The 21,621-nt window shown below is 34.3% G+C and overlaps 1 protein-coding gene and 2 pseudogenes across 2 annotated transcripts; 2 read left to right on the top strand and 1 right to left on the bottom strand.

The window, feature by feature from the left end:
- Positions 1–541: 541 nt before the first annotated feature.
- LOC120198470 lies at positions 542–10,857 on the bottom strand (annotated as a pseudogene).
- A 1,632-nt stretch (positions 10,858–12,489) lies between these two features.
- LOC120198429 lies at positions 12,490–14,926 on the top strand (annotated as a pseudogene).
- A 4,672-nt stretch (positions 14,927–19,598) lies between these two features.
- LOC120198003 (E3 ubiquitin-protein ligase At4g11680-like) lies at positions 19,599–21,374 on the top strand. 2 transcript variants are annotated; one of them, XM_039199402.1, is made up of 3 exons: positions 19,599–20,625; positions 20,755–21,136; positions 21,226–21,374. In XM_039199402.1, exons 1-3 carry the CDS (start codon positions 20,126–20,128, stop codon positions 21,370–21,372), a joined length of 1,029 nt encoding a protein of 342 aa, XP_039055333.1. In that variant the 5' UTR covers positions 19,599–20,125; the 3' UTR covers positions 21,373–21,374. The 2 variants fall into 2 exon arrangements, with proteins under 2 accessions (XP_039055333.1, XP_039055332.1); XM_039199401.1 differs by having other exon boundaries at positions 20,746–21,136.
- Positions 21,375–21,621: the final 247 nt, after the last annotated feature.

Here is a 21,621-nt window from a genome sequence, read left to right as displayed (position 1 = left end):
AGGTCGAAGCTGGAAAATCTGCAGTCAATGTAGAAGGTAAGCTCTTATATGTATGTTACTCAAATGCTTGAATGTTATGAACTGCAGGAGTATCTAACGAGTTCTGTTGGTATCTTTGTTTCATTTTTGCAGAAGATGAAGTGGACGACAATCCCATCGAGCAAGTTGGGCTTACGGTTCCGATTACAGATGATTCTTAGGCTTACGATTCCTATTACAGATGACCCGACGGAACCAACCTTTACGATTCGCACATGGATTCTCGGCATACTACCTTGTTGTATCCTATCCTTTGTCAGCCAGTTCTTTGCGTTTCGTCAAAGTCAGCTCCCAGTCTCATCGATATCGGCACAAATCATTGTTCTCCCTCTAGGGATGATAATGGCTGCAACTCTGCCGAAAACCAAAGTTTGAGTTCCGTTCACGCCGTGGTCGTTGTCATTGAGTCCGGGGCCGTTCACTAAGAAAGGACATGTGCTGATAACTATATTTGCCAAATGTAGAGCTGGGGGTGTTTATGCAGTAGATATCATTACAATTGTCAAGGCCTTGACTGGGAACTTGGGAACTTGGGCGTTGTCTTCCACATTAGCCTGCATTTGGGAACTTGTTTTTTCTCGATACAACCCTACATAATTCTTTTTGATCTCGGTCATGATGACAGGAGAAAAAAGATGACTTACGCAAGGGCTGTCCACTTGGCTTGTTGTAAAATAGACAAGAGGATTTTGTTTATAGCACTTGGGATTATCCATGCGACGGTAATACATGCACCGAAAGAATTGAATTCTAAATCCTTTACGGTGGCTACCGCTACACTACACCTGCCGAGACAAGCGCTAGAGCCAAAACCTGCAACCCCATGGATTTCATGATTACTAGCTGAGAAAACTGGATAAAAGGAAAGAATTTTAAGGGAGTGTTTTCCAAGAGCCAACCAAAACCTTTTGAACAAAATGGTTTTCCCAAAGAGAACAAATTCCCGAGAACAATTGTCGGAGTGACCGCGATTTTAGCCAGTTGGTAGAAACCAACACAGCAACATGAGCTAAATTGTGAAGAAACGGAACATAAACGATTTATTATTTCGTAAGACAGAAGCAGGCCTGTTAAACTTTAGGCTGGTATTGGCAAGGCAAGAGGCAAAGGCCATTATAGCTCCCAAAGAGAAGAGCGAGGAGAAAGGAGTGGTTTTCAAGGGAGGCGAAACCGGAAGCAACGAAATTGTCTTGAAAAATGCTAGTAAGAACCATGCTATGGAGTAATGTATCAAAGTTAGGAAAATCGGGAAATTGAATCCAACTCTCTCCATAATCTGCAATGGAACATAAGGACTCGATCATAAAACGTCCAGCATTGTTATCGTAAACTATCCACACTAAACAAGATTAGAGGGACTAAATAATTTGTTCGTCAGTATAATCCCAACAGAAACGAAGAAATTGAAAGACATAGCCTCCCCAGGTCCGCAAAATCGTTGCTGTTACCGCTTGGCTCCTTCCGAAATTCGAAGCGCATTGTAGAGGGAACTCCTGAATTCTTCCAATGTTCTACCTGGAAAAAACAAAACGGAACTTATTAGTATTTTATGAGCGAAAAAAATAACCAAAGCAAATAGAAAATATAATACAAGTGATGTGATCCTGTCTAGCACTAACTTTCTTCATGACATACATCATTGAAGATCCATCATGTAACACCCTCAACCTGTATCCGACCCGGATACGAGTCCGAAGTGTCACATTGACTTTTCAAACATTTATTCGTATAAAATAGTGAGTAATTTAAAAACTTTGATAACAATTAATTCATTCAAAACGTTTACAAAATATATCAGAGTTCATACAATTTATATCTTTAGACTACATGCCAACTATACTCTATAACCAGTACATATATTTTCTGATCTGACATTTGGTAAGGAGAACTGACCTGTCTTGCTCCGCATTACTCTTTACTCTTCTCGAAACCTACGTGTGAAACAATTACACGCTAAGTCGAAGACTTAGTGAGGCATAAAAACTTATAATGCACTTTATAACATATATCAATACATGCATGTTCATATCTCTGGATTAGCCCATGTACATATGTGAGAACTATAGATATGTGAGTTTATGGAGGTTGTGCACTAATGCTGTCACCACAGCTCATATAAATGCACCGAAGTGCCACATAGAATTGCACCGTAGTGCCGCGTAGAATTGCACCGTAGTGCCATATAATAATGTCCATAAGGACCACATATCATTCCTTAAGAATCATATACATATACTAGGGATCAAGTATGCGTCTCACCAGACTTCACACATGTTCCAAAGAATACATATATGTCCCAAAGGACCACAATGTCCCAAAGGACCACAATGTCCCGAAGGACCACATATCATTCCTTAAGAATCATATACATATGCTAGGGATCAAGTATGTGTCTCACCAGACTTCACACATGTTCCAAAAAATACATATATGTCCCGAAGGACCACATAGACCCTCGACTCTTGGCATGCCAACTATACCCCTAGCTCTCATGACACATAACATGGGCATTGTCATTTAACAGTTCACATTACTTGTCATTTCTCTTCTGTCACATACCATATGTATGTGTAATCATGTATTCCATATCATATCACATGTTCATATAAGCTCATAGCTTCTTTCACATATACATGTAATCACTTAGTCTATTTTCATGTAATTCTTTTCACTTCTCATATGATTTTATATTCATATCTCACATATTTCATATAGTCACTTGGCTTATTTCATTTCACATTGGGCATGTCTCATAGCATATATCACACATGCATATAATCATGTAACATATATAATAACCTATATCCATTTCATGTATCCATGCACATACCAAAATCATAAATCAAATAACATTGTATTATTACATACTTTGTTCCATAGCCATATATTTACATATCTTATACTTACCTAGTTTACTCTATTTCACACATAGTCACATAATCACGTAATATACTTACGCATAGATCATTTTCATACCTAAATCATATAACACTCAATTCTTCCTCATAAAGTTATATATTATATTCATATAATATCATATTATCCTATAAGTAAATACTTATCTTATGGTTTGGTATCATCATTTATACTCAATTCCCTTCACTAATATATTATTCTCATATTACTCTCTAGTCTAATCTTATTTAACTCATCACCTTTCTCATGTAGTCATATAAATCTATTATATAAATTCTTATAATTGATCACTTATACTATTAACATGTATGGCCACTTATCATATAACCTATTTCATATTCCCATGCAATCATATAGACCATTCATATTAATTCCTATACTTATCACAATACATGTATTCACACAATCATTTAACACATATTGTAATATATATCACATATACCCAAATCAAACATATGCCTATGATCATAAATTAATGCATTATAATATAGGAAATAGACTCGTCGCAAGTCTTATTTCCATTAAACATCATAAACTAACTTGTATGCACTCACATGGCCTCACTAGTCCATTCAAATCTCTTATCTTCCCTTTTTATCGATCTTACTTGTCAATGATTCCAGAACTCGTTTAGGCTCTGAATCTACATAATAATTCATTGATACTTATCAGTATACTAATTAGTATATTCTAAACTATCATTTCTTAGGCTAAAAGAAAAGCCATTTTCATCTTTTAATGGAGGCCTGCATCGATGCACTGAGGGCATTCGATGTTCATTTTATAGAAATGCATCGATGCACTCCTTATGCATCGATGCACTGACGACATTCGATGTTTGTATTTAAATTAATGCATCGATGCACTTCATATGCATCGATGCACCTTCAACAAATTTATGGGATTTATCATTGATGCATCGGTGCATAATGAATGTGCATCGATGCACAGTGCCCAGAAATGTCATTTAAGCACGAAAATCTCTTCTTACTCTACTTGACACTTTATATTTCCCCTCTTTTAATATCCCTAACTTGCATACTCTTACTTAAACTAATTATTATCCATTAAATACTTCTAAAACTTAGAAATCTAATTCTCCATGTAGAATTTAAGAATCTAACCCAAATTCCAACATGTTCTAATTTGAATTCTAACACCTCATACTTCTTAGTTAGCTTTATGACAAGTCAAATCCCACTTTCAATTCTTATTATGAACTCTACTTCAAGATTTCACTTTTCTACTTCCTTTCTTTAATTCTTCATATACTCCTCATCTTATGGTTTTAAGATAATCTAAGCTTTCCTTAAGCTTAGTTATTATCTAAGGATCAATGAGCAACCTTAAATTCATCAAGAATTTGATTCACAAGAAAACTCACCTTTAGCTTGGCTTCACGGGGGAGAAGAAGAAGATGATGAGAGAAATATCTAGAACTCTAATTTTTCTCCCAAATGCCATCCACATGGGTTATAAGATAACCCCAAATAATATTAAATTCATTTACTTGATAAAAGACTAGTTTGCCCTCTTAACTTTTCCTTATATGCTAAATTATCCTTCTCCAAATATTTTAATCCAGTTCATGAACTTTCAATTTATCTAATTTGGTCACTGAAATTAAAATCTCACAATTTGATCACTAACCCGGTATGAGGGATGTTACAAATCTCCCCCTCTTAAGAAAATTTGTCCTCGAATTTTCACTGCACATCTTAATGAGAACATATCTTCTAATGTTCTTATGTTGCTTCCCTGACTTATTCTTTCTTGTCATCATCAGAAACTTACTTTTCAATCCTTTAGTTTTCCAACTATCTTTTTCGTTTATACATTCATCTTCTGTTGCTTATCATATAAACAATAACCAGTAATACCAATTCATTGTTGTCTTTTCTCTCATTCGATTATGCATTTTTCCTTTGACCTTTCTAAAATTCCATATAATGTCACTCATCACGTTGACAGTAACATCCATCTCATCACTCTATATCATAAATCCATCTATTTCTTCATAACTCTCTAATTACCTTATAACCATACCAACTTGTATTTCGTCATCATTTGACCAAAACACAACTTTAAATCTTCTTCAATTGTGATTAAACATATACTTTAAGGAGTCAAACAATATTTTCACATCACCTTGCACACTTTTCGTGTTTCTATATCGAACTTATCATTTACACTTCCATACAAATCCTCACTTCATTCACTATATCACGTTTATGTAATCAAAATATACAACTATATCTAATACAATTTCATCACAAAATCTTGTTAGTCAACGCTAACTCTTTCATTCTAAAGTATAAATCCTTATCATCTCCACACTCTTTCTTATACACAATACTATCCCTTTGTTTCAAATTCATAACTCTGATTCCATTCATATAATGTTACTTATCCTGTAGACAGTAACATCAATTCTTATCACTAAAAATCAAAAAAATCAATCAATTCATTTCTTTCCTCATTTTCTAATTAATTCACCACAATCCAAACTTTTACTCATTCTTTCATCCTTGTCTGTATTACGATACACATAATCTCTTCATATAACCTTACATACTTTTCTTACTTCTAATCAAACTTATAATTTGCACTTCCTTATAACCCTTTATCATATTTACTCATTTAAACACCATCTTTTCATTTCTTTATCCATTTATCCTTTTATTATCAAAATCTTCTTATATACAAATCATATATTTCCTTCCATGTTCACATACTCTTGTCTTATCACTTATTTTTATCTCTGTGTAACCATCTTCATTGCATCCTCATAACTTTGATATCCCTATTTCTTCTACCGATCTTTATTCTTTATCATCTCTTGTATTTGTATTTTCTTCTTTAAAGCCACTTTTAAAACATACCAATGCTTATCTCTTTGCCTACATCATATCGGTATGATCAAGATACATAACCACATCCAGATTCATATCATATTTGATTAACTCTACTTTATCTTTCCTCCAATCTTATAACTCTAGCACCTTTACTCTGACAGCTAGATAATAACTTTTGTTCAATCTAGGGCACAAGCCCTATTATACCAATCATATACATCCTTTCCAATCTAAATTATCTCAAAATTCGCTTACTCAACTTATCAATTTCACTTCTATTCTCATACATCCTGAAATTTCTTTTGCTCAAACTCAACATTATGACTTCTTGTGTCCTATAATCTGATCATCGATATATACATTCTCAAACTCTTCTTATCAATCCTTAGCTTTACTTAAATATACAAATTCTTACTTCCTTTTCCTTTACTATACCACATTACTATGATCCAAATATGCAACTGTATCCAGATCCATTGCAGATTTGGTTATCATATCATAACAATATCTTATAATCTTATAATTCCAGTACATTTTTATCACATACTCTAGTTAGCCAATGCTAACTCTTTCCATCTTAACTGCAAACCCTTATCATAAACATACTCTTGTTTATGCGTAATACTATCACTTCGTTTCAAACTCATAAGCTTTGACTTTATACATCTTATACACTTATCACTGATGCACTTATCATTGAGTTCTTCTATACGTACTCACCACGTCATTAAATCTTTTTAACATTCTTATGGTGACACCTGTTCACCATATTCTATCTTATCCACATAATAACAAAACTACTCTATATCGTGTTTCCGATTCAAAACAATGAAAACTTTCTATCATTATTCAGATATGATTTCAGCTTTCTGAAATCAACTTTTGATCTTACTAGGCATTTCCTGAGGTGTCCGCTCTTCATCCTGCCTGGCCAGGGCAGGTGAATAGCTATCACAATCAGGAATATCACCTTTCACTTACTTCGAAATTATCACGATCGAATTTCTACTGTATTAAACTATTCTTATTCTATTAGCAAGACAACATATTCCTTACACTATCAGATCAGAAATTTTTCAATCTATGTTGGCATGTACACCTTTTATGACACTTTGGACTTCGGTTTATGCCAAGAATCGGCTAAACCTTAGCTCTGATACCATTAAATGTAACACCACCAACCCGTATCCGACCCGGATACGAGTCTGAAGTGTCACATTGACTTTTCAAACATTTATTCGTATAAAATAGTGAGTAATTTAAAAACTTTGATAACAGTTAATTCATTCAAAACGTTTACAAAATATATCAGAGTTCATACAATTTATATCTTTAGACTACATGCCAACTACACTCTATAACCATTACATATATTTTCTGATCTGACATTTGGTAAGGAGAACTGACCTGTCTTGCTCCGCATTACTCTTTACTCTTCTCGAAACCTACGTGTGAAACAATTACACGCTAAGTCGAAGACTTAGTGAGGCATAAAAACTTATAATGCACTTTATAATATATATCAATACATGCATGTTCATATCTCTGGATTAGCCCATGTACATATGTGAGAACTATAAATATGTGAGTTTATGGAGGTTGTGCACTAATGCTGTCACCACAGCTCATATAAATGCACCGAAGTGCCACATAGAATTGTATCGTAGTGCCGCGTAGAATTGTACCGTAGTGCCATATAATAATGTCTATAAGGACCACATATCATTCCTTAAGAATCATATACATATACTAGGGATAAAGTATGCGTCTCACCAGACTTCACACATGTTTCAAAGAATACATATATGTCCCAAAGGACCACAATGTCCCGAAGGACCACAATGTCCCGAAGGACCACATATCATTCTTTAAGGATCATATACATATGCTATGGATCAAGTATGTGTCTCACCAGACTTCACACATGTTCCAAAGAATACATATATGTCCCGAAGGACCACATAGACTCTCGACTCTTGGCATGCCAACTATACCCCTAGCTCTCATGACACATAACATGGGCATTGTCATTTAACAGTTCACATTACTTGTCATTTCTCTTCTGTCACATACCATATGTATGTGTAATCATGTATTCCATATCATATCACATGTTCATATAAGCTCATAGCTTCTTTCACATATACATGTAATCACTTAGTCTATTTTCATGTAATTCTTTTCACTTCTCATATGATTTTATATTCATATCTCACATATTTCATATAGTCACTTGGCTTATTTCATTTCACATTGGGCATGTCTCATAGCATATATCACACATGCATATAATCATATAACATATATAATAACCTATATCCATTTCATGTATCCATGCACATACCAAAATCATAAATCAAATAACATTGTATTATTACATACTTTGTTCCATAGCCATATATTTACATATCTTATACCTACCTAGTTTACTCTATTTCACACATAGTCACATAATCACGTAATATACTTACGCATAGATCATTTTCATACCTAAATCATATAACACCCAATTCTTCCTCATAAAGTTATATATTATATTCATATAATATCATATTATCCTATAAGTAAATACGTATCTTATGGTTTGGTATCATCATTTATACTCAATTCCCTTCACTAATATATTATTCTCATATTACTCTCTAGTCTAATCTTATTTAACTCATCACCTTTCTCATGTAGTCATATAAATCTATTATATAAATTCTTATAATTGATCACTTATACTATTAACATGTATGGACACTTATCATATAACCTATTTCATATTCCCATGCAATCATATAGACCATTCATATTAATTCCTATACTTATCACAATACATGTATTCACACAATCATTTAAAACATATTGTAATATATATCACATATACCCAAATCAAACATATGCCTATGATCATAAATTAATGCATTATAATATAGGAAATAGACTCGTCGCAAGTCTTATTTCCATTAAACATCATAAACTAACTTGTATGCAGTCACCTGGCCTCGCTAGTCCATTCCAATCTCTTATCTTCCCTTTTTATCGATCTTACTTGTCAATGATTCCGGAACTCGTTTAGGCTCTGAATCTACATAATAATTCATTGATACTTATCAGTATACTAATTAGTATATTCTAAACTATCATTTTTTAGGCTAAAAGAAAAGCCATTTTCATCTTTTAATGGAGGCCTGCATCGATGCACTCCTGATGCATCGATGCACTGAGGGCATTCGATGTTCATTTTATAGAAATGCATCGATGCACTCCTTATGCATCGATGCACTGACGACATTCGATGTTTGTATTTAAATTAATGCATCGATGCACCTTCAATAAATTTCTGGGATTTATCATTGATGCATCGGTGCATAATGAATGTGCATCGATGCACAGTGCCCAGAAATGTCATTTAAGCACGAAAATCTCTTCTTACTCTACTTGACACTTTATATTTCCCCTCTTTTAATATCCCTAACTTGCATACTCTTACTTAAACTAATTATTATCCATTAAATACTTCTAAAACTTAGAAATCTATTTCTCCATGTAGAATTTAAGAATCTAACCCAAATTCCAACATGTTCTAATTTGAATTCTAACACCTCATACTTCTTAGTTAGCTTTATGACAAGTCAAATCCCACTTTCAATTCTTATTATGAACTCTACTTCAAGATTTCACTTTTCTACTTCCTTTCTTTAATTCTTCATATACTCCTCATCTTATGGTTTTAAGATAATCTAAGCTTTCCTTAAGCTTAGTTATTATCTAAGGATCAATAAGCAACCTTAAATTCATCAAGAATTTGATTCACAAGAAAACTCACCTTTAGCTTGGCTTCACGGGGGAGAAGAAGAAGAATATGAGAGAAATGTCTAGAACTCTAATTTTTCTCCCAAATGCCATCCACGTGGGTTATAAGATAACCCCAAATAATATTAAATTCATTTACTTGATAAAAGACTAGTTTGCCCTCTTAACTTTTCCTTATATGCTAAATTATCCTTCTCAAAATATTTTAATCCAGTTCATGAACTTTCAATTTATCTAATTTGGTCACTGAAATTAAAATCTCATAATTTGATCACTAACCCGGTATGAGGGATGTTACACATCAAGTTTGATCTAAGGGAGTTCTACCTTAATTTATCTTAAATTTACTGATTTATGCACTATGTATTATTATGAGCATACATTTTCATATTAGACTCTTCTTGAATTATCAAAACATGAGCATTCATTTATTTAGGTCATATGGTTTGCATCATTGATTGATATTCAAGCATATAATCTATAGTTATAATAATAATATTCATTATCATATGATGTATGAGTTATTATTATAACCTATAGTCCACATCTTTATATTATAAGTTATTTACTTTAAATACTTAGCTTATATTATGCTTTCTTTTGTAGGTGCATATTCGACCACATGATGGGAGCTAAATTTGAGCTTAACTAAGGATAAGGAGCTAGCAAAATTTACATAGGATGACTCGGGAGATCATGAAGAACAAATGGTGAAAAGTTGCCAGCTGACCCCCGAGCTCATAACTAACTTGAGCTGGACTTTTGAGCTAGCTAGAGATTTCATTTCAGCTGGAGATTTGCACCAACATCACCACCACATAGAGTACTTCAAATATGGTATATGTCAATTTTTGTGGATTCGTACCTTTTCGCAAATAGTTGCCATTCCAAGAGGTGCCTTTTCACAAGGAGCTGCCATAATGTTCACCATGCTACAAGTCACCTATGGCCAGTTCACCTTTAGCTCATTCACACCATAAGTAGCTCAAACATGAAGGGATACCTTTCTCAAACATTGTGACCTTTCATGAATGATGTTGTCCATGAAGATGCCTTTACATCCAAGAGCATGCTGATGAAGACATTGTAATCATTGGAGGTTTAAATCACCAAGGAACATGATATAAAGCTCTATGCCTATTCGGCCATACACATGAGAACTTTTGGCACCAACATGAGAAGACACAACACCATTCGACCAAGGGAGATGTTTCCTCATCATTGCCGAATCAATAAGCCCCTTCATGAAGGGTTAGCCGAACTAACACCAAGCCTATAGACATGTTCTTTTATTTTGAAACATTATGTATCTTCCTAGAGACACGTATCTAGCCGAAACATCATGTAACCATTCGACCAAGCCCTCTCATTTCCTATAAACAGAGTGGCTTGCCTTCATTTGTAATCATCTCATCTCATATATAAAAATTACTCTTGTGAGTTATTTCTCTTCAAAGTTCTTTGTGAACTTTATCGATTAAACAAGTATAGTTCCTATACTTGTGGCGTCATTCATTCCATTTTGATTCCAAAATTCCTAGATTGATATCTAGTGAGTTGAAGACACTATCCCCACCCCTCAAGCAAGTTTGTAAAGACCGGGATTGTGCTTTATAGCATAGTTTCCTCTTTGGCGTGTATGAGATACAACATCACCACCATTGCTATTTCATCATCAACATCATCCATCTCTTCCATCAATTTCGTAGCCATCTCTATCATTTCTTTATTTCATTTCATTACTTGTATTATTCTTCCTTTTATTAAGTCCATCATTAATCATATTTCCTTTCTTATTTTGTGTAGCCCAAGCTTATAAATTCAAGGACATCAGTACTTGTCAATCCTAGATCGGGACACAATAAGACTATCTACATCTCTTCCATCAAAGTGTGTAGATCAGCCTTACATCAACAAGAGTCAAGATTTAACATGTTCAAAAGGTTAAACTAATTACAACAACAACAACAACAAACACTATTCCCATATATAATAGGGTAAGGGGGAGGTAGGGTGGTAGGCTGCCCCCAACGTATGGTTGAGAGCAGCTTCCGTGGAAGACCTCTGGCAGTCAGAAAATTAAAAAAATAAAGATAAAATGCAATGCATGTATAAATAAATAAATACATAGTTGAACAATCTTCATATGTAGTCTTCATGTGCTCGTTTGTAATGGTAAGTAATCCCTGCAACTAAATCCCTACTTTAAAAATCTCTGCATTTAGACAGAAACGTTAGACCCGACTAAATTTAAAAAAAGGAAACATGAAGAGAATGATACCCAGAAGTCAACGATGGAAAGCTACGAGAAGGAATAATGTCAAAAGAGATAAAACCTAAACTAAGGCAACACTACTCAACAACCTTAGTTCTAAGCCTTCAAAAATTCCAATGACAGAAACGTATAAAAAGTAGAAGTCATAGAAATTGCTATAAAGGCATTAAAAGAAGACAGAGAAGATACACCCTATAGATGTGACCCACACTACTCGGATACCATGATCTTAAGTCTCCATAATTTCCTATCAGAGGTTATAATATTGACCCAGAAATTTCACAAGAGTTTATAATATTTATTTATCACACCCACTTTTCTTGTGTTAATTGTACTTATTTTGATCAAATATGCAACTTCTGAAATAAGAAATAAGAAATTTAACCAAAATTTGTTAATCTTCTAACAAGGGCTATAAAAAAAAAGGAAAGTAAGACTTAAGTTAGAACTGGACAGGCACATGCAAAATAACTACAAATAATACAGGTCATGAAAGTCGCTTATAAATCCTATGTGAATTGCAGTTTTGGCGTACATATATATATATATATATATATATATATATATGTATGTATATTCCGATAGAGCCCTTCAAATCCTCCCTGGAGGCTGGAACTCTTAATACATCGTAATCCAAAAGTCACTGACACCATTAAAGCGGTGCCAGCCAATCTCTATCTATCTGTTGCTTCAGTGTCGAATCTTGATTGGTTCGTAGTCTCTCTCTTTTATCTTTCGAAATGAATTTCCTTTTTATCTTTCTCTCTCTTCTGCAAAAAGACGATCTTTCAGGGGAAACACTGCTATTGAAAATGGAGTTGGTTCCATATTCAAGTGAACCAGAACCGAAAACAAGCTCCACGACACTTCCGTGGCAAGACATGTTCCGATCTGCTTCGATAAGGAAGCTTTCCCCCGCACCGGGAAGCGAGGACGCGCCTCCAAACAAACCCCACGCGCCGCCCCAGGAGCAAAATCCCACCGACCCAGATCGCAGGAACAGCCTCTCCTGTGATCCCCAGGTACGGTTGTCTCTTTACATAGCCATGGCTCATGCCGGCCTCGCCTTCACTATATTCATTCTGTATGCGATTTGCAAGCTCCTGCAAGAGTATCTCAGGTCAATCCAGTGGGCAATCTTGTGTTCGATTCCTTTGAGAGGCATTCAAGAGACCCTTGTCGGGTTTTGGAGTGAACCGTTGAGACTTGGCCTCACTGAAACTGTTCTTGCTGTCCCTGTTGCTGTATTCAAAGCTTTTATAGGTACACTCGTTGATATTAAGGATTTTTGTTTTAGGGTGTTCCTTAAAAGACCAAAATCGAATCTTTCTAGGCGTACTAGAAGTGGATTTCCAATGTTAGTTAGGTGGTTAGTTGCTTTTGCTGTGTTTGTAATTGCCTATGAAACAATTGGCGGCGTTGGTTCATTGGGGATAATTTTGTTTGGTTTTTTGATTAGTACTAAGAACATAGATTATACAATGTCTGCTGTTTCATCGTTTAGGAGTAGCAGTTTCAGGAGAAGTGCAATTAGTGCTTATTTTACCCGTGGGATATTGAAAAGGTTGAATACTATAGTGGCTATCGGACTTATAATCTTCATGATCTCGGGGTTTATTGCTGGACCGATGTTTTTCTCGTATAAGATCGGTGTCGAGGGGAAAGACACCGTGATTTCGGTGAAAGCTCATGTGGAAGAGAGTAACTATGCTGAGAGGATGGGTGTTAAGAAATGGATGGAAGAGAATGATGTCCCTGGAATGGTGGATAAGTACACTACACAGTCCTATCAAACAGTTTCCGAGCAGATGGATAGTTTGGCAATGCAGTATAATTTGACGGAGTTTGTTACCGGAATTAAGCATTTTGTCATAACTTCGTCCGCTAGTCCATCGATGAAGTCGACGGCCTTGATTTCCCCATCTCCTTTTACGGAGAAGTTTTTGAGTCTGAAGAAGAGGGTTAGAGATCGTGAATGGGGGCTGAGTTACACTGAAGTCGATGCGATTTTCAAGGAATTGATTATCACTCGGGAGGATTTGGTGGAGAAGGCTAAAGGGTTTGCGGTTAAAGGGGCGGATGTATCGCAACGGGTGTTAGCTAGCAGTGCGTCGGTTTTAAGCTGAGGTGCGAAGATCATGTTCACCATCGGCAATTCAATCATCTATGGTGCTGCTGAGGTCTTCAACTTTGTGCCTCAGTTGATGGTGTTCTTTTGGGTACTATATTACCTTATCTCATCAGAATCCGGTGGAGTAACAGAGCAAGTAATGTCTATGATTCCGATATCGAAATCGGCTCGAATCAGATGCGTCGAAGTTCTCAACGATGCGATTTCTGGCGTGCTTTTGGCGACAGCAGAGATTGCATTTTTTCAAGGATGTCTTACATGGCTTTTATTTAGACTATGCAACATCCACTTCGTGTACATGTCAACAGTGCTCGCTTTCATCAGCCCCTTGTTACCGATCTTCCCGCCTTGGTTCGCAACGATCCCAGCAGCTATAGAGCTACTGCTGGAAAGTCGATACGTACTAGCGATCACCTTCTCCCTCATTTACATTCTACTTATGGATTACGGTGCCACCGAAATTCAAGAGAGTATACCCGGCTACAGTGCGTATCTTACCGGGCTTAGTATCATCGGAGGGATGACATTGTTCTCGTCTGCAGTCGAGGTAACTTTATAACAATTCATTGTCTCAAAATAGCTTCTAATCCATGTATTGTTTGAACTTTGAAATGGATGCCTCCTTCCTTCGACAGGGAGCTATTATGGGACCGTTGATCACGACGGTTGTGATCGCTTTGAAAGATCTATACGCCGAATTCGTTCTCGAAGAATCAAAGAAAAAGGACTAGAAGAAGAAAAAGTAAAGAACACCATCTCCTTCAACAGGTTTGCTTTCCATTGTAGAGAGCTTAATGTACATTAGTACCTCTCGATTCCAACAATTTCAAAGAACAATTCTTTGCCTGCCAGTCCAATTGTATTTATTTTTTTCAATCTGCATGCTGTATTTACGCCATTTTTTATTTATCCATTTGGCACTAGGAAATCGGGAATCTTTTTTCTCGGGAAACAAACGACAATTGTTATGTACCCTCTCCTCATCCTTGTGTTTGGCAATTTGCTTAAAAAAAACACTACATTCTTTGTTGTCTGTACTTGAACATGTAAGAACTGGTAAAGCCAGTGTTTGGATTGAGAAAGAATATGTGTAGTTTTTTTACTCGATTCTTTATGACATACATATATAATGTATAATGATAGAAGCATCAAAAAGGAGAAAGAAACATAATATTTTCCAGGAAAAAAAAAGGAAAAGGAAAACCAGAGATGGACAGCGCTTTGCATAGTAATGTTAGAACAACTAACTCCTAATCTTATGTTTTGGAGGAATGCTGAATTATATATATTTAGTTTTTAAATGAAATTAAACTAACATCACGATGTCAAGCCTTTTATTAAATTGTTTTTATATTAAATTTAATTTAATGAACAATCCCTAAGGACCCTAGCCTATTGGAGTTAAAATTTTCATTTATTGTGTAATAATAATGCTTAAAATTCATTATATGGTAATCATTATCATGAACAGTATTATTTCAAAAAAAATACTAATTTTAGGTAAAAATTGTCATATTTTATTAAACCTTAACGTCTTTCTAATTCATGGCATGGGCAATACAGACACTTGTCCATAAATATATATAAAAATTGAAGGGTAAACCATATGTTTAGTCGATCTTATTTCGTTTTAGTATCTAGATTTTTATTTGTTTTAAAAGTGTGCCTAACGTTTACTTTTTGTTTCATTTTAGTACCTATCCGTCAAACTTTTACAATATGATACTTTTTTATGGGTAAATTATATCAATCATCACTCAACTATCTTCTCACTCCTATTTTGGTCATTGAAGTTTAATTTTTTTAATTTAATTACTTAACTTTCAAATTACTCCTAACTTTCAAATTTAAATTTTTATTTTAATTATATATTAATAAAATAAAAATAAAAATGTCATGTCACAGAATTATTAATAAAATAAATTAGAGTGATTAAAACATGAGCAATTTGAAAGTTGGGTAGTTAAATTGAATTTTTTAAATTTTAATAACCAAAATAGGAGTGAGAAAATATTTAAGTGATGAATGATGTAATTTATCCATAACACGTGCAACAATTCATTAAATTTTTAACGACAGGAACTAAAATAAAATAAAAAGTAAACATTAAGTCTAGTTTTAAAATAAATAATTATTTAGATACTAAAACGAAACAAAAAGAATAGGCAGCTCAATTAAGATGAGTACTGCACTCGGACCTAAGAGGTTACAACTCAGTTTGATGTTATAAAACTAATTTTTTTTTAGAGAAAATTAATTTTGTGGTGATTTGTTAAAGTTCAAGTCAAGTTCAGATTTAGAGTAAATTTTTTATTTGATTTTATTTTAGATAATAGTATAATTATAATAACATTCTTCTATTTGTATGTTTTCAATTAGATTTTTATTTTATTAAATAAAAATAAATCGGACTAGATATGATTTTTTACCTTAAAAAATAATTTAAATTTCAAATCAATTAAAAATCTTCTTAAACCTGAATTAAGCTCGGATAAGACAAAAACTCACGTAACGTGTCCTAATCTAATGTCTAACCCTAATTTTTAATTTGATTAGACTGACTTGACTTTTAGAAAATAAATAAAATATTGGAAACATGAATGACCCTCCACTCGACACCTCAAAAGCTTTGAAAAGGTTTAATTCCTGTAAATGAATTAGAGTATGAATTAAGGGTTCGATTTTCCTTAATTAATTAAGAAAAAAAAACAAAAAAGATAGTAAGGTGTTGCTTCAAAAACATATCAAAAGAAGAAATTATTTCACATACCCTTTCCATCACAGTATTAGTGATTTCAATCTATTAAACGTGTCTATATCAATTTTTTTCCATGTTATTTACGTATAAGGATTTTATTTTTTAAATCAGTTTCTGCATCGATGCATATTTAAATTAAATTTAAATTTAGAGGTTGTCTTAAGATCTTCATTAATAAATATAAAGATCCCTTAGTGATTACAGCAATAGAGCCGGCCGCTGCGAGAACCGATATAATCAAGCAAGCCACGACAAGGACGTTTAGCCATATCCATTTCTAATAAAATGGTCAAATTTTTCTCGGCACTGAAAGTATAATCCCCAAGCAATGGAAACTTAACTGGTCTACTTCCTTCTATGAACTTATTATTTGACCATTCGTTTAAGCACCGATCTTCCACCTGCTTAAATATTGATTGACAGAATATCTGAAAGGAAAAAGAATTTTCATACATAAAGGTCCCAACCCCAACCTCTTCTTCATTTAATTTTGTCTTCATAGAGCTGGTAAGGACCATATAATCTGCATCTTGAGGTTTGGGTCAACTTGTTTGTTGGCAGCAACATCTAGTCCTTGGTATGTAGGTTATCTCTTTTTTACTGGCAATCCAAAGTTCGTATTTTTGTTTCAACTTTCAGTCTTTTGTACAGAGGTAGGTACACTACAAGGAAAACTCCATAGTAATCTATTTAAGCTTAAAATTGTTTCTTCTTCCATGTACAAACGATTTAACCTAATTTCTTCAACGTTCATGTGCGATTCTGATATATATTAAGGCATTGTTTTCGTAGGTTGAAGTTTTTGAGCAATGGAGTTTCTTCATATAACCTGGTAGCCATAGCTTACTCAATATGAATGTTGCTAACAAAAAAATCCTAAAATCGATCCTTAAATTTAAGTTTAATTTAAATATGCATTAATTAAGAAAATGGTTTCTTTGCATGTAAATGACATGGAAAAAATATTGATATAAATATTTTTAATTAGTTAGTACCATTTATAACGTGGTGGAAAAAATTCGTAAAATAACTTTTCTATCGAAAGAGTTTTATGCATCCTAACTTAAGACGGTGATTTTATGTTAAAAAACCCTCAATAATTAATTATTTGAAAAAAATACCACCCAAAGAGTATTATTTAGAAAAATAGCCCCTAAACTGTTATCGTAAGATTGCTCGTATTCTAAAAAAAGGCGTTTTAAAGACCCGGCATTTTGCAAAACGCGGGATCCATTAACTTTTTTGACAATTTCATTTAATTTATGGATAAAAGACATAAAACTTGTTTTTCGTAAAACGTGAGATTATAGTTGTTTTTTATAAGATGCGAGATTTAGGGTTCATTTTTTAAAAAATTGATTGGAGGTTCCCCCAAAAATATTGTTTGAGAGTTATTTTTTAAAATAATTAATTATTTGGGGTTTTAACGTAAAAACGCCACTTAAAACTTTAAAATACATAACCCTGACTCTGTTCTACAACTCAATTAAACTGAAATTATAAGATAGTACAATGAGTTTTAATCTCGTACATTTATTTAAACTCATTAAATTATTATATTTTCACATAAAACTATTGAATTAACAAATGATCTTATAAAAGTAGTAAAACAAAATTACCAACTCTCGAAATGAAAGACAAAAATCACAATTCAACCTATAATATTAATAAGTGGATTATTTAATTTAATTTAAGTTGATAAATTAAAGAAAAAACAAAGCATATCAACAGAAGGCAGTTACCTACTAAGATTTGGTCCTCTGGAAGGTGCAACAAGTTTAACTTCCGATTCCAAGCTTAAATTGATATTGATTTGAAGAAACAATATAAAATAAAAGGTGGTCAAAGTCGTTCGTCTCTTTCGGCCATGGCCTCACCAGTGGGGCTCCCTTCCATGAATTCATGTTTCAATCATATTACACGTTATTATTAATATTATTATTTATAAACTGGGCTTATATTATGTGTACATTTCAGTTGGAAGATCAAACAAGGCACCTTTGCTTGCCCTAATCCAATTTTCCATTCACAATTTGCCAACAAGCTAATCTCACATGATCGACCTAGGGTTTTTTAAGCTTTAGTCACAAGTTATGGTTACATCACTTTGAAAACAATTTGTTTTTAAAAAATTATATAAATTTGATGTGAATGAAAAAAATATCTAGAAATGAGATTAGGTTGAAAATAAAATTAAAGTTGTACTCTTTATGGAGAAAGACACATAAGGGATCTTTGTAGTATTTGATATGGATTAATAGTCAACGGATTAAATATCAATGGTTATAAACAAAAAAAACTTAAAATGTATCAAATATTTATCTTTTTTCTTTTTGTAAGGAAAGACTCAATTGATAAATCATCCTTAATGTATACCCTTTTTTTAATTTGTTACATGAACTACTTTTGATATTAATATGAGAAAAGAAGTATAATTTAGGGACAATATGTCAATTAAGCCTAAGAGAAAATACAATTGTGATGACCATCCAAGACTTGATGTATTTCATGCGTGAAACAGATTTTGTCGTCTCATAAACCAAATTAAGAAAAAAAATATTAGCGGGGGTTTCCATTTCTAAATAATTAGTTAAAACCAATTAAAAGAAAAAAAAAAAGGTTTATGATGTAATGTTGTCTGTTTAACAAAATCATGCTATAATTGTAATACGGATTATGGAAATGGAACAACTCGGTTGGATTTGGTGGCCAACTGCCCAACACCACTGCACCCGCCATAATTCAAAATATATATAATTATTTATATTAATTGAATAATTCTAAAAATTTTAGGGGAAAAAACAAATAAAAAAAAGAAGGGAAGAACATTTGCAGTTGGTGATGTTGTCGTCTCAGCTTTGCTTACTAGAGACACAAGATCCTGAGGGAAGTTAGGCCAGGGGTTAGCTTCTCTCCAAGTTTCCCTCTTTTTTTCTATTCACTTGGAATCAAAGCAAAGGTTTTTTTCAGTTGATTCTTGGTCACCATCTCCAACCCAACTTCACCTTCCTCTCTGCTCTCCACTCCCTTCCTATTTCTACTTTCATTTTTATTCTACTTTTTCTTCATTCTGACACCTTGGGTTACCTCTTTTTCTAGGTTTAAGTCCTTGTATTTGTGTTCTTCTTTATTGGTTTTGAGCAGCCTCAGATGCACAGGCTTCTGGTATTTTGTTTCTCAACCACTTCATATGATTGTTGTTTGCTCATGAAAATCTTGCTGCTATCGTTTCCCCCCGTATAATATTTGTGATTCATCGGTTTCATGCGACTTGTGTTGAGGAGGTATTGCCGTATTGATGCTATTAGAGTGGCTGAATTCATTTAGTTTTTGGAGTTTGTTTTAGAATCATGAATACACGTTACTTGTTTCAACCGGATTCGTTCTATGATTCGAGCGCCGCTATTTCGTCGAATTCCCCTGGAGGAGAAGATAGGACGGCTGCGGCGAGTTTGCGGAACAGGCCTCATCGTGCCGCGTTGTCTTCACTCTTGATAAGGGTGGCGATAAGGATGTCTAGAGCGAGGTGGTTTACGTTCTTGAGAAGAGTCTTCCACTACCAAAACGGATCGAGGTCTGACCTCGGGTCCAATCCTTTCAATTCCGGTACTTGGATGATGCTGGAGTTATTGGCTTTGGTGATTCAGATTACCATCACCACATTCACTTTGGTCATTTCGAAGAAGGAGAAGCCTGTTGTGCCTATGAGGATATGGATTGTTTGCTATGACATCGGTTGTGCCCTCAGTTTGTTACTTCTTTACGGTCGCTACCGCCAACTTCACATCACGCAAGGAGACGGTTTTGGCCTTTCCGACATCGAGCAGCAGAGGACGAATGAGGAATCGAGGTAAGCTTCTTATCATTTGATTCAATCTTGCTGTTGTTGTTCATGTCTCATTAGGCCCTATCATATTAGTGTTGGAAACTGGAACATATATGCCGAAACCCCAAATTAATTGAGATGTAGTATGTTTAGGTGCTCACATTTGATGAACAAGTGCCGGACATCGCTAGAGCTGTTTTTCGCGATTTGGTTCGTGATGGGGAACGTATGGGTGTTTGATTCTCGATTCGGATTCTTCCATCAAGCTCCAAACCTTCACGTGCTCTGCATCTCATTGCTAGCTTGGAATGCTCTGTGCTACTCTTTCCCATTCCTGCTGTTCCTACTCCTATGTTGTTGTGTGCCACTCATTAGCAGCCTCCTAGGTTACAACATGAACATGGGTTCCACTGATAGAGGGGCATCGGATGATCAAATCTCCAACCTGCCTAGTTGGAAATACAAAGCAATCAACACCAACTCGGAGCTCGATCATGCTTCGGACTGCACCCCGAGAAACGCAAAAGAAGATCCAGTAAGTCACATCAATTCCTATCGTCGAAAATTGGTATATAAATATACATATCTTGGAGCCTAATGGTGTTCATATTGTCCTGTTGACAGGAATGCTGTATTTGCCTAGCGAAGTACAAAGACAAAGAAGAAGTGAGACAGTTGCCATGTTCACACATGTTTCACCTCAAGTGTGTGGATCAATGGCTCAGAATTATATCTTGCTGTCCTCTTTGCAAACAAGAACTGGAGAGATAGAATTATTTCTTCTCCTTACTTACATTCACTGTGGTGTGATTTATTTTATTTGTATAATCACGAAGGTTACTTGAGTGGGTGTATATTGTTTTGTACACTGAATGCTCACCAGTAACCAAGTTTTTTTTCTCTTTTTTTCCTGGAAAATTTATACTGTTTCTGAGAGTATGTATAGCAGATAGCAAAAAAGAACGATGAATTTATTAATTTGGTTAATATCCCAAACTTTTCTACACGGAATAATCAATT

This window comes from Hibiscus syriacus, unplaced genomic scaffold (assembly GCF_006381635.1).
Source record: "Hibiscus syriacus cultivar Baekdansim isolate YM2019G1 unplaced genomic scaffold, ASM638163v2 tig00117056_pilon, whole genome shotgun sequence".
NCBI classification, from domain to species: domain Eukaryota; kingdom Viridiplantae; phylum Streptophyta; class Magnoliopsida; order Malvales; family Malvaceae; genus Hibiscus; species Hibiscus syriacus.
Note: the sequence above shows the minus strand (reverse complement) of the source record. Positions and strands in the feature narration are given on the sequence as shown.